The sequence below is a fragment of the Neoarius graeffei genome, chromosome 5 (genome assembly GCF_027579695.1).
Source record: "Neoarius graeffei isolate fNeoGra1 chromosome 5, fNeoGra1.pri, whole genome shotgun sequence".
Lineage (NCBI taxonomy): Eukaryota > Metazoa > Chordata > Actinopteri > Siluriformes > Ariidae > Neoarius > Neoarius graeffei.
In genome coordinates, this window is record NC_083573.1 from 78608825 (window position 1) to 78623758 (window position 14934).

A 14934-nucleotide genomic window follows, 5' to 3' on the forward strand; every position below is an offset into this window, starting at 1 on the left:
TAGTCCTCTGGTAACCACGAGTTTGACTCTCCACTCGCATCTGTATTGCAGCGTGCCTTGCCAGACGGCACCATTTTTTATGATGGTCTTTGGTATGACCCGACAGTGAATAGAACTCACAATCTCCTGATCGAGAGGCAGACACGCTAATCACTAGACCACTTGCTGGTCTCCTCCTAAAGGAGTGATCAGATTTTGATCAAACTTGTATGGAATGTTCCCCAGGTTGATATGTATAAAAGTTGTCAAGACGGTGGCACCACCTGTCATATTTAACATTTTATGGGCATTTGAAATTTTTGGGTGACTCATCACACCAAACACTACTGTTCGTAAACTGCTAGGATATTTTCACTGAAACTGACCCAGAAGACTCTCAAGACAAATTCAACAAGAATTGTTCACCAGGTGGCGCCACCTGCCATGGATGCGGCTACACAGGGGTCATATGCAATTTCACAAAAATCGCTACTCCTCCCACAAGATTGATCGGATTTCAAACTCACACACAACAACAGTGGCCGGTATGAGCTACAGCTTCATTAAGGCTTTTTTTTTTTTAACTACTGCCCACTCAAGGTTATAGGACAGCTAAAGGTGCTTGTTAGTGTTCTGTGTATATGAATATGCAGATGCCTGTGAGATAGAAACTCTCCAGTAGGTCCTTGGTCTGCCATGGGAGGACCAAGGACAGCAGGCCCTTAGCAGAGAGCATCAGTTCTACTCCAAGGCTTTGCCGACTTATCAAGCTCCTCAGCGTATCATAGAGCGTAAGCCCAGAAACCCTGTGGAGGAACCTCCTTTTCCTCTACATGACTGAAAACTTCAGTCATTATCCACAATTCATGAAAACAGATAAGGAGCTAGGTCCGAGGATACAGGTAGGAAAGTAGACTGACCAGCTCTGTCTAAAAATAAGGTCCTGCACCGCTGCAGAGACTGGTACAGTAACTTTAATGCTCACCAACCCTCTTTTTTCCACCTTTCATGAATGAGATACTAAGTTACATGAATTCCTCCACCTCAGGCAAGGTTCTCTCGCTTCACCCGAAGGGAGCATCCCATATACAATCCATATACACACAGAAAACGACCAGTGATTCCAAAATGTTTTGGCCTCAACTTGAATACAGATAACTTAATTCATTCGAAATGTTAATCCTCATTAAAAATTAATAGTAGTGAAACCACTTGTTAAGAAATTATTACCAATTGTTGCAGTCTTTATTGACCACAGCTCCAGGCTCATACTGTTCACCATCTACATCACAGCGACACAGAGGCAAAGACACACACCTCCCATCCTAAAGAACACACAATTAATGAGGATTAAGCAAGGAGACAGGTATGGAGCAGCATTTCAGATATCCAAAGCAACATTTACACACCTGTAGTGCAGAACCCTGTGGGCATTGACATCCTGGTGAACAGGTGGAGTTCACATCAGCCTCCGTTGCCAGATCAGAGCAGAGCAGCACCTCTCTCACACATGCTGTCCACTCCTGACCACCAGCACAGCCACTGCCACCACCTACCACACACATACGAAGTAAAGAGACACAGTAAAAAAAAAAATTATCTATCTATCTATCTATCTATCTATCTATCTATCTATCTATCTATCTATCTATCTATCTATCTACTTATTTAACTACTGTTTTGTTTTTTAATTTGGAGTCCCACCATGCACACACATGCACTGTATACACACATTATTGTGCATACTGTATGTACTCACTGCAAGGGTGCAGGTTGCAGGCACTAAACTGCTGCGGTGTGCCGTGAGATCTGATTGGACCTCGGGTTCTGCTCCTGTATCCACCACCACAGGTCACTGAGCACTCAGACCATGCACTCCATGGGCCCTTCACGCCTGGAAATACACACACACACAACAAGCATATATCTATCAGATATCAGTAAATCTGTTCCACATTAACATTATCTGCCATAGAAGTCATTGAGTAAATATATCGAAACAAGAATGTATTAGAACAGATGCCTTAACTAGAAGAGCATCTGATAGAGTGCATACCTCCACCCAGCCACATATCATCAGCATCAAAATCAAATCACTTGACTTGAGTATAATCCTAAAGCTGTTCACCAAATTTCATCAAAATCCATTCGCTACTTTTTTGAGTTACTTTGGGAAAATTCAAACAAACAGGGGCGAAAACAAAACTTCCTCCAGCAAAGATAGCAGCAGTAATTAAAACCTTACAATCTGGAGCTATGGTCAGAGGTACTGTTAAACAAATAATCAACACCTTCTGATCAATAAATGAAATGTGAGAAGTGCATTTGCTAAATTAGAACTGCATATCTCTTAAAGACCTACCACTACAAGGATAGATGCTACATGTGTCCAGCTCAGCACGGTCACCGACACAAGGAAGGCCCCCAAATGTTGGCAGAGGATTGGTGCCTGAGCGGTACCTCCTCCTGACACCAACATCACACGTCCTGCTGCATGCACTCCAGGACGTCCACTCACTCCAACCGCAATCAACTGGATGAAAATATGCAAGTATGGACAAGTGGAAGCATTTAACATGGCAAGGTGTATAGATTTGTGTAAAGCAATTTAAGAAAAAGCTTGAAAGGAAAATCTATCTCACCAGGGCAGGGAGCTGTGCCACACTGCATCTCTCCATGAATGCAAGTGCTGTGACCACAAAATTGCAAAAACACACAAAGCAAATACATGACTAATATATTTCAGTGCAGCAAGATTAATAGCCATCAAACATTTAAACAAGACTGGTAAAACATACCAGTTGTTGCAGGCATCATATGGGATGCTGGAACTCTGTGTATAGAGCACCCCCTGGTGGTAGCAGGGGCAGTGGCTGAGAAGCACACAGGAGTTGTTAAACAGGTAGTGACCCGGAGAGCAGTAGCAACCATCATAGCACTCTGTGGCACACTCCACTGAAGGCAAAGCATCAAGGCACACACGTGGACATGCTCCTCCCTGCGCCTGGCACTGCTCTTTAGTCAAGTAACTCATACCAATTGGACACACATCTACAAATGCACACAGAAAACAAAAATAACAGATATATATTTTTAATTATTATTGCAAGGACTTGTGCCCTGCGATAACCTGGTGACTTGTCCATGGTGTACCCCGCCTCTCGCCCATAGTCAGCTGGGATAGGCTCCAGCTTGCCTGTGACCCTGTAGAACAGGATAAGTGGCTACAGATAATGGATGGATGCATAGATCTAACCTGTCCTGAAACATATGAAAATTAACTCTGATTTTTTTTCTTTTTTTGAAAACAAAAAGGAAACCATAAGCTGTTGCTAAGTCTGTTGTAGTTTTCCTGTTACTAATATTAGAGTTAGCATCAGTACCAAAGCAGGCCCATGCTAATGTCATGGTTAAGGACATGCCTTAGTAAATAGTAAATAACATTATTTTTAAAGCAAGAAATATGACAATACTTTTTGTACTTTTTAAAAACATTGAATTTTTTTTTTGCACATGAGGTTTCATTTAACTAAATATGAATAGAATATAAATATGCATGAATCATATCTATTCATATAAATAAATATGAATATCATCTTAAAGCTAGACTGCCTTTCAGATTTTTCAAGTTTAGGTCATAAAACTAATTTTCCCTGACACCTAATTATTTTTGTTCAGTGAATGGAAAACTACTGAATTTGAATCACAGACTTCCAATTTTATTAGTTTTTTTTTTAAAATAGAACAATTAATGAATTTAGGGCCACATGGCCCTAAATTCTCCGCTATCTTTTCCTGCTTCACCATGACCCAATTCAAGATACTATGTCATGCATCATCATGTGGTGGGCTTTCCCTGTTCATGTACTGTAAACATTGTGGGATACAAATTTGAAACAGGAGAGAAAAATGGAGGACATGAGTGTGCGAATGAAACGTGAAAGACTGACTACAGTAATGGAAAGCGAGAAGAAAAGACGTTATGTTGTGAAGGAAAGGAAACGCAGGACCAAACTAATAAATATCGGCGGTCAGCGAGCACCTCGGTGTGATCAGCTGTTCGTTTAGCGACAGAATGATGGAACTGTCAGTGCACGGTCAAAAGTAAACCTGCAACAATGTGGATGCCGCTGCTGTAAAACCCAGAAGAAGAAGGTAAACCTGCGCACGTGCACACGGACTTCCTCTGTCTGCTTGACTGCGCGAAGCGAGTGATTTCATGCACATTATTTGCTCGGGAATCCCCTCACATTAAATAACTTCCCAGCCACAGAATAGTCTGATATTTTGTGAAATATTACAGAAATAAACACATCACAATGACCAAATTTCAGAGGGAACTAAATTTAACCGGTTTTATGAAATCAAAAGGCTGACTAGCTTTAATAAAACCACAAATCTAGTCTTTTAATGTTGTCCGAATTAACTCTCAAGAAAGATTTATATAGAACAGCAATTCAAAGTCAGTGTGTTGGAAACAGGAAAAATGGGCAAGCATAAGGATCTAAGCAACTTTGACCAGGGCCAAATTATGGATGGATGGATGGATGGATGGATGGATGGAAAGATACATAAGTTTCCAATAATTTTTATGTTGAGTTTTGCTATTTTTATGACTGCACTTTACAAGAAGACATAAATTTGGCATATCAAACAATCTGGAAAATGATTGATGTGATCAAAATGATCATTTCTACCTATATTCAGAAAAACCTTCATGCTATATGTTCATATAATGAGTAGCAAAACCTGTGCAGGGCTGAGAATTGCAGTCTCTGGTCTGTATTTGAGGTCCCACACAGCTGCTGCCTCCGTACAGAGGGGGAGGAGAACTACAGAAACGTTCTCGAGTCTGAACCCCAGTATCACAGTCAGACGAGCACTCAGACCATGCAGACCATGTTGACCAACCCCCATGTACTGCAGAGGCAAATGGAAATGTAAAAACAGCAAATGAATATCACAGCATGACCAATTTAATGCCAAAGTATGGAGATTCGTGTTGTGTATCAAAAGTACTTCAGGACAATTTAAGAGGCTGAGAACCTGCATATCTATGTGTACCTGGACAGTGTAATGTGTTACAGGGCTCATGCTCTTCTCCATCACCAAAGCAGGCGGCAAAGTCAGTATAGTTACAGTTCCTAAAGCGGCGTCTCAGTCCCACAGCATCCACATGATAGAAACATGTCTTACTGCACTCAGACCATGAAGACCACTCAGTCCATGGAGCTCCTTTTAGAAATGATGAAATGTGAAATGAAAAAGTGGCAAAGGTTTATATGCATGATAGCTATCACATGATTGTCATATCATAATCTGACCTAGGTGACCCATTTATAGAAAGAACCTCTGAATGTGTCATTTTAAACCTGTAAAATGAAACAATCTGTTTTTAATAATTAATTTTAGTATATTTGTAATGGCGGCACGGTGGTGTAGTGGTTAGCACTGTTGCCTCACAGCAAGAAGGTTCTGGGTTCGAGTCCAGCGACTGACGGGGACCTTTCTGTGTGGAGTTTGCAAGTTTTCTGCATAGGTTCCCTCCAATTTGCCCCACAGTCCAAAGGCATGCAGATTAGGCTAATTGGTGTCTCTAAATTGACCGTGAGTGTGAATGGTTGTTTATCTCTGTGTCAGCCCTGCGATAACCTGGCGACTTGTCCAGGGTTTACCCCACCTCTTGCCCATAGTCAGCTGGGATAAGCTCCAGCTTGCCCGCAACCCTGCAAAGGATAAGTGGCTATGGATACAAATGGAAATTACCCCCATCTTGCCTTGCCATCTCTTCCCTTTCCCCACTATTCTCTTTTATGCTGGGTTCTTGTCTTGACCTATGGCTTGTTGAGCTATTATACAAAGACCATGCTGGAGAGAAATAAATGCAACCCTCAGACTGAAAAAAAAATCAAAGAGGAGACATTACCTCATGAACATCATGAAAAATGGGAAAGGTAAGTCTAATTATTGACCTTTACCGAAGATTTTACTGTCATTCCTCCAACTACTGTACAACTATAATACTGCATTATAGTTAATGATGGCACTTAACGAGCTAAGTGACTGCTAGCATATGTCATCAGTGAGATTTCAGAATTTGTTTTACATTTTCACATTCAGAGCATTTTATATAATAGTAAAAAGAAAAAAAACTGCTAAAATATATCACAACAATGATTCTGTTCATCACTGTCAGACCAGCTCAGGATATTACACCTCCTCACCAGCAGAGGTCCCATTCTCCTAAATTCTAACATATCATTTCCATATTACTTTTTGGTATACAACATATAATACCTTTGCAAAGTCTGACCCAATGACATGGACAGCGTAACATCTCTAAAAAGCAACCTAGCAACCAAGGGTCTAGCACCCCTGCTGGCTGGCTGCAGTATAATGTGCAGCACCACCCATCACCATGTGTTACAATGACAAAATAGTCGATTTCCCATGTCACTTTTCTTGTCAAATCTATCTTTCCAGACACAATGTCTAATTCAACATTTTTTATTTTCCATAAGAAATTTGTTTTTAAAATATTACAGTGTCTTGCAAAAGTATTCATCCCCCTTGGTGTTTGTCCTGTTTTGTCGCATTACAAGCTGGAAATGAAATGGATTTTGTGGGGTTTAGCACCATTTGATTGACACAACATGCCTACAACTTTAAAGGTGCATTTAAAAAAAAAATTGTGACAAACAATTAACCCTCTGGGGTCTGAGGGTATTTTCTGGCACTCTAATTATTTTGGTATGCTCCGATATTGTTGTCAATCTCAACAAATCTAAGCGGTATTTTCAAAGTCATCTGACTTTTTTGCATTCAGTACAAGTTCAGCTACAATAATATCCATGTAGTATGTCATGATTGTACTTAAAAAAAAAACAGATAAATGAAGATGTTGTAAAAAGCAGTTTTAGAACTGTGTTGGAATGTTTGAAAAAACATGACCTTACCCATTGTGACGAACTGTTTTGGTCACTTGAGGTGATTCTGTTCAGTCTTATGAATGTATCGAGGACAAAGAAAACATAAATCTGCTCCACTGATTTGGATAGGGGCGGCACGGTGGTGTAGTGGTTAGCGCTGTCGCCTCACAGCAAGAAGGTCCTGGGTTCGAGCCCCGTGGCCGGCGAGGGCCTTTCTGTGTGGAGTTTGCATGTTCTCCCCGTGTCCGCGTGGGTTTCCTCCGGGTGCTCCGGTTTCCCCCACAGTCCAAAGACATGCAGGTTAGGTTAACTGGTGACTCTAAATTGACCGTAGGTGTGAATGTGAGTGTGAATGGTTGTCTGTGTCTATGTGTCAGCCCTGTGATGACCTGGCGACTTGTCCAGGGTGTACCCCGCCTTTCGCCTGTAGTCAGCTGGGATAGGCTCCAGCTTGCCTGCGACCCTGTAGAAGGATAAAGTGGCTAGAGATAATGAGATGAGATGAGATGATTTGGATAGTTAACTGGCCATCAAAAAAAATGTATGTCCTATTGTTTTGGGATAAAGAGTTGGCAGTGGGAGGGGTATTCAATGAGAAGGGTAAAAATTTCCATTCCATTCAATGAAAGGAGTGAAACCCTCTCCCACTGCCAACTAATAATCCCATCAGATCAAGTCACAATGGGTAAGTTAATGTTTTTTCACACATTCCAACACAGTTCTAGAACTGATTTTTACAATAGCTTCATTTATCTGGTATTTGATTTTATTTTGGTATTTGACTCTATTCAGTGTGTCTTGAAATTAACTCTTGTACTATTTTACTCAGTTCAGAGCCACAACCAACTCTGTTACACAATTACTCTGGAATTTTGCTCCCGTTCCAACTCCAAATTTTATTCTCTAAACTCAAAATAGAGCAAAATTAACTATCTTTGAGGAAAATATTTTTAACTCTGGGAAAAATTGCTCAGATATTTTTTCCTGTGCATGTGCTACAGCACATGCATATCAACCGATCTGCTCATAATAAACAGAAGAAATATTTATACTTACTCGAGTTGATCTTTGTCTGGATTGAGTTGAAGTAAAAAAAAAACAAAAACAGCACCACTCATCAGTGTCGCAGTTCTCAAGATTGAATTTAATCACTGTCCTGAATCATGAAATAAATCATGAATTGAATCGCTGTCCTGAATCATCCAAAGTGCATAAAATCTGCATGCCATCTCACAACAGGTTTTACCTCCAAATAGCCTAAACTATGGCTGGCATATTTTATCCTGTTTATGGTGGGCGTTCTCACCGCAAATGAGAAACCAGTGAAAACTGAAAGAGTGAAAGTGATTATCATTCCATTACCATATGAATAGTCTTTTATGAATGCGGAAGTAGGAGCTCAGTGCTCCGATTCCAGTGTGACTGAGTAAGGTGACATGTTTCATCGAATTTAGGTAATTTAAAAACTATAATATTTGGCAGTGGGCACATAGGAAAGTGTAAAGTATAAAGTTTCTATCAATATGTTTATCATGCTTGTATGATAAAAAAAAAAAAACCTTACGAAGATATTTATCTAAAAATACATGACCTACTCATTCTAAACCTGCCAAGCTTCACCGGCGAAGATCTTGACCCCAGAGGGTTAAGATGAAAAAACAGAAATCTGGAGTGTGCATAGGTATTCACCCCCTTTCAGATGAAACCCCTAAATAAGAGCTGGTTCAACCAATTAACTTCATAAGTCACATAATTAGTTGATTAAGATCCACCTGTGTGAAATCAAAGTGTCACATGATCTGTCACATGATGTCTGCCCACTAAAACTCACAGATCAGGCAAGGAGGGCATTAATCAGAGATGCAACAAAGACCCCAAAGATAACACTGAAGGAGCTGCAAAGATCCACAGCGGAGATGGGAGTATCTGTATATAGGACCACTTTAAGCTGTACACTCCACACAGCGGGGCTTTATGGATGAGTGGCCAGAAAAAAGCCATTGCTTAAGAAAATGCATTTGGAGTTTGCCCAACAGCATGTGGCAGACTCCCCAAACACATGGATGAAGATTCTCTGGTCAAATGAGACTAAAACTGATCTTTTTGGCCATCATGGGAAATGCCATGTGTGGCGCAAACCCAACACCCTCAGAACACTATACCTGCAGTGAAGCATGGTGGTGGCAGCATCATGCTGTGGGGATATTTTTCATCTGCAGGGAAAGGAAAGCTGGTCAGGATTGAAGGAAAGATGTATGGCACTAAATACGGGGCAATTCTGGAGGAAAACCTGTTTGCATTGGCCAGAGGTTTGAGACTGGGACCAAGCTTCACATTCCAGCAGGACAATAATCCGAAACATACTGCTAAAGCTACACTGGAGTGGTTTAAAAGGAAACATTTAAATGTCTTGGAATGGCCTAGTCAAAGCCCAGACCTCAATCAAATTGGGAATCTGTGACATAACTTGAAGATTGCTGTACACCAACGCAACCCATCTAACTTGAAGGAGTTGGAGCAGTTTTGCCTTGAGGAATGGGCAAAAATCCCAGTGGCTAGGTGTGCTACGCTAATAGAGACATACCCCAAGAGACTTGCAGCTGTAATTGCAGCAAAAGGTGGCTCTACAAAATATTGACTTTGGGGGGGTGAATACCGATGCACACTCCAGATTTCTGTTTTTTTTAATCTTAATTATTGTTTGTGTCACAGTAAAACAACAATTTGCACCGTTGAAGTGGTAGGCATGTTGTGTAAATCAAATGGTGCCAACCCCCCCAAATCCATTTTAAATCCAGCTTGTAATGCAACAAAACAGGACAATCACCAAGAGGGATGAATACTTTTGCAAGACACTGTATTCTCCTAAATAGTAAGAAGGCATGGATACACTTAGAAACAAAGTGACTGACAACTTTGGCAACACTGACTTTGACTCTCTTCTCTACTGAACAGACTCTGGCTGCAGATAACAGCAGAAATTCCCAACTGAACAAACTCTGGCTCCAAATTTGACAACATGGTGGAGGAAATTTGGTTTCATTTCTATAGAATGGAAGGCCATGGAGCCACGTTGTCGATTTTATTTTTTAACAGTCAATGGTCTAACCAATGTGGATATTTCATAAACACTTCCATGTTCTTCCTCGTATAGCTCCTGTGTTTCCATTATTTCTTCACTACACACACAATGGTGGTATTCTACAGTCTATGTCTGCAAGAGCTCTAGAGAATGAACCTCAGTGACAAAAATCCTTGCAAAGTCCCTTCTAGCAAGCTGGACAAAGACTTCAACTGTATGCCTCAGCATATATACACAAAAACAAATCTAAGAAATGAACCCATATACACTACCGTTCAAAAGTTTGGGGTCACCCAGACAATTTTGTGTTTTCCATGAAAAGTCACACTTTCATTTACCACCATAAGTTGTAAAATGAATAGAAAATATAGTCAAGACATTTTTCTGGCCATTTTGAGCATTTAATCGACCCCACAAATGTGATGCTCCAGAAACTCAATCTGCTCAAAGGAAGGTCAGTTTTATAGCTTCTCTAAAGAGCTCAACTGTTTTCAGCTGTGCTAACATGATTGTACAAGGGTTTTCTAATCATCCATTAGCCTTCTGAGGCAATGAGCAAACACATTGTACCATTAGAACACTGGAGTGATAGTTGCTGGAAATGGGCCTCTATACACCTATGGAGATATTGCACCAAAAACCAGACATTTGCAGCTAGAATAGTCATTTACCACATTAGCAATGTATAGAGTGTATTTCTGATTAGTTTAAAGTAATCTTCATTGAAAAGAACAGTGCTTTTCTTTCAAAAATAAGGAAATTTCAAAGTGACCCCAAACTTTTGAACGGTAGTGTAAATACGTAAATAAGGGACAAGAGTTAAAGAAAACTAAAGGACAAGTTGCCGTTTCACTGTACTGGTGAATGTAAACAATGCTTCCAGAAATACAAGGGTCACACTATTTCAGACAGGAAATTCATCATAGCACCAAATGCAATTAGTCCATCTCAGCATTTGTAAGCTCTGAGCTACTCTAATTCATCATTATTGTGTTTTGGCCTGTTTCTGCCAATTGTTGCCCTGCTTCTGTGTTTGAGCTTTGCCACCATTTCAGCAATTTTGGCTGTACATGGATATACAACCCCGATTCCAAAAAAGTTGGGACAAAGTACAAATTGTAAATAAAAACGGAATGCAATAATTTACAAATCTCAAAAACTGATATTGTATTCACAATAGAACATAGACAACATATCAAATGTCGAAAGTGAGACAAATATTGGCTCATTTGAAATTTCATGACAGCAACACATCTCAAAAAAGTTGGGACAGGGGCAATAAGAGGCTGGAAAAGTTAAAGGTACAAAAAAGGAACATCTGGAGAACCAAATTGCAACTCATTAGGTCAATTGGCAATAGGTCATTAACATGACTGGGTATAAAAAGAGCATCTTGGAGTGGCAGCGGCTCTCAGAAGTAAAGATGGGAAGAGGATCACCAATCCCCCTAATTCTGCGCCGACAAATAGTGGAGCAATATCAGAAAGGAGTTTGACAGTGTAAAATTGCAAAGAGTTTGAACATATCATCTACAGTGCATAATATCATCAAAAGATTCAGAGAATCTGGAAGAATCTCTGTGAGTAAGGGTCAAGGCCGGAAAACCATACTGGGTGCCCGTGATCTTCGGGCCCTTAGACGGCACTGCATCACATACAGGCATGCTTCTGTATTGGAAATCACAAAATGGGCTCAGGAATATTTCCAGAGAACATTAATCTGTGAACACAATTCACCGTGCCATCTGCCGTTGCCAGCTAAAACTCTATAGTTCAAAGAAGAAGCTGTATCTAAACATGATCCAGAAGCGCAGACGTCTTCTCTGGGCCAAGACTCATTTAAAATGGACTGTGGCAAAGTGGAAAACTGTTCTGTGGTCAGACGAATCAAAATTTGAAGTTCTTTATGGAAATCAGGGACGCCGTGCCATTCGGACTAAAGAGGAGAAGGACGACCCAAGTTGTTATCAGCGCTCAGTTCAGAAACCTGCATCTCTGATGGTATGGGGTTGCATTAGTGCATGTGGCATGGGCAGCTTACACATCTGGAAAGACACCATCAATGCTGAAAGGTATATCCAGATTCTAGAGAAACATATGCTCCCATCCAGACGACGTCTCTTTCAGGGAAGACCTTGCATTTTCCAACATGACAATGCCAAACCACATACTGCATCAATTACAGCATCATGGCTGCGTAGAAGAAGGGTCCGGGTACTGAACTGGCCAGCCTGCAGTCCAGATCTTTCACCCATAGAAAACATTTGGCACATCATAAAACGGAAGATACGACAAAAAAGACCTAAGACAGTTGAGCAACTAGAATCCTACATTAGACAAGAATGGGTTAACATTCCTATCCCTAAACTTGAGCAACTTCTCTCCTCAGTCCACAGACGTTTACAGACTGTTGTAAAGAGAAAAGGGGATGTCTCACAGTCGTAAACATGGCCTTGTCCCAACTTTTTTGAGATGTGTTGTCTCATCTCATCTCATTATCTCTAGCTGCTTTATCCTATTCTACAGGGTCGCAGGCAAGCTGGAGCCTATCCCAGCTGACTACAGGCGAAAGGCGGGGTACACCCTGGACAAGTCGCCAGGAGATGTGTTGTTGTCATGAAATTTAAAATCACCTAATTTTTCTCTTTAAATGATACATTTTCTCAGTTTAAACATTTGATATGTCATCTATGTTCTATTCTGAATAAAATATGGAATTTTGAAACTTCCACATCATTGCATTCCATTTTTATTTACAATTTGTTCTTTGTCCAAACTTTTTTGGAATCGGGGTTGTACATGGATATATAGAGAAGCCATGGCCCAATGATTAAAGAAGCAGCTTTGGGACCAAAAGGTTGCTGGTTTGATTCTCTGGACCAGCAGGAATGGCTGAAGTGCCCTTGATCAAGGCATCTAACCCCTACTGCTCGTCAGGCTGCTCTTGGTATGTTGGGCATCGCTTTGGATAAGAGCATCTGCTTAATGTAATATACTGTAATAATTGTAATGTTTCTGCACATCCCTCTACCATATCCTGATTCCGTGAGCCAAGTTTAGCTACCTAGCTTAGCAGAAATAGTAAATAATAATCATAAATCTCTGGAATCTGACCTGGTGGGCAGGGTGTGTAGCATTGCCGTGCCTCTGTAGAATCTCCGTCACATGGTTCTACATTCACTGCTTCAGAAGGACTCAGAACTGACCTTTTTGGGAGGGATAATGCTAATTTAATAAAAAATGTGAAATAATTTCCAAATGATCAATGGAGTGTTGGAAGATAATTCTACCTAAAGCGTTGTTGTATGCCGATTCCACAGCTGCTGTCACATGAGGTCCATGAGGACCAGGCTGACCAGTCACATTTGGGGATACAGCTCGAGTTGTCACAAGAGACATGACCATCTCGACACATGCTGCAGAATAAACACAATAATAATACATTTGGTTGCTATTCTCAACTCTGCTAGACTTTTAAGAGAAAGCAATAAAGATATTAAGAGAAGCATTATTCACCAAAATGTACAGTTGTCTCTGATGACCTCTTCCCCTGGCTGAAGCACTGACCCTTCCCATAAGCAAGTACATTTGCTCACATTGACACATCGGCCATCTTGAAGGAATAAACCAACTGGACACCGACACCCTGGAAAAACAGTGACAGTAGTGAAAAATGTCCTGTTCCTTGATGCTATAAGATGGCTTTATTGGGGTCATGAAATATAACAGAACTCTTATGTTAGGTCAGTGGTACCTGTTATACAGTGGGAAGAACAATTACTCTCAGAACTAAGGTCTGAGCAGGTCAAAGGGCACGACTCCATTCTACCCGCCGCACAATCTGCGTCTGTCACCTGCACCATGCCATTAGTGCAGCCTACAGCAAACCACAGCTATCAATCTCAGCAAGAAAAGATAACTCACAGCACAAAGGGAAATTCACACACAGACAAATCCTAAACAGTCAGAGCCATGATGTGTCCCCAGATAGCAAACAAACATCCAACCAATGCTGGTACAATGTGTACAGGTTATGTCTTTATGTCAATTTATGTAAATTGCTAATTGGGAAGAAGTTTCTACAGTAGTGCTTTTTAGTCACTGTAAATTCCTTTTCTTAATATCGATAAATATTGTATTCTTTTAATGTGTTCTTAAATTAAATATTCAGCAGCTGGTGCACTCCCACACCTGTCTGTGATTCTGTGCCAGTTCCACATCGGTGTGTGTTGCAGCTCTGAGTCTGCATAGTCATCCCCTCACACGCTTTCCCTCCGTTTTTGGGTGGAGGGTTTGTACAAGATCTGCTCCTTATCTTCAGGCCACCACCGCATTCAGCATCACATTCTGACCACTCACTCCACTCAGCCCACTGTCCATCCACTGAGAGAGGGAGAAGGACAGGGATGAGAAAGACATAGAGGAATGGGTTAAAAGAGACATAAAGAAGAAAGAATACAAGGAAAAATGAAACACAGAGGGAAATGAGGCAAGAAAGTAAGGAACCCCTGTATCATTCAACATCCTACTACTCAGTGAAGTGAAAAATCAGAAATATAATACAGTAAGAAAAAAAATAAGACGAAGAACAAGGAAAAATAAAACCTTCAGTTGGAAAACTAGCCCTCACCAGGACAGGCCTGGAGGAAGCAGGCTCTGCTGTCGAACTGTGCGCCCCCACAGGAGCCCCCGGGCCGAGCCTCTCTCAGAATCTTACGTTGCCGGAACAGAGAACCCAGACCACATGACACACTGCACTGACTCCATGCTGTCCATGCAGACATCACACAGTCCACTGCAGGACAGAGCAACGACAGAGAGGAGATCAATCACAAGCACAGGACAAAGACTATACTTCTTGCCAGGCATCTACATTTTCTAAATTTTTTTTTTTTTAATTTTTAAAATGTTTTCCTTTGGGTAAATAAGTCTTGAACTGCACAGA

At 40.9% G+C, this 14934-nt stretch overlaps 1 protein-coding gene across 1 annotated transcript in view; it reads right to left on the minus strand.

The window, feature by feature from the left end:
- The window catches only part of sspo (SCO-spondin), a 237670-nt gene that overhangs the window by 104009 nt on the left and 118727 nt on the right, over positions 1–14934 (minus strand). Inside the window, exons 47-60 of the mRNA XM_060922454.1 lie at positions 14620–14784; positions 14181–14372; positions 13744–13866; positions 13506–13635; positions 13280–13405; positions 13104–13195; positions 5044–5214; positions 4729–4899; positions 2778–3030; positions 2622–2668; positions 2342–2512; positions 1739–1873; positions 1389–1531; positions 1210–1304 (exon numbers count right to left, since the gene is read on the minus strand). Coding sequence (XP_060778437.1) covers positions 1210–1304; positions 1389–1531; positions 1739–1873; positions 2342–2512; positions 2622–2668; positions 2778–3030; positions 4729–4899; positions 5044–5214; positions 13104–13195; positions 13280–13405; positions 13506–13635; positions 13744–13866; positions 14181–14372; positions 14620–14784 — 2014 coding nt within the window. The remainder of the gene's footprint in view (positions 1–1209; positions 1305–1388; positions 1532–1738; positions 1874–2341; positions 2513–2621; positions 2669–2777; positions 3031–4728; positions 4900–5043; positions 5215–13103; positions 13196–13279; positions 13406–13505; positions 13636–13743; positions 13867–14180; positions 14373–14619; positions 14785–14934) is intronic.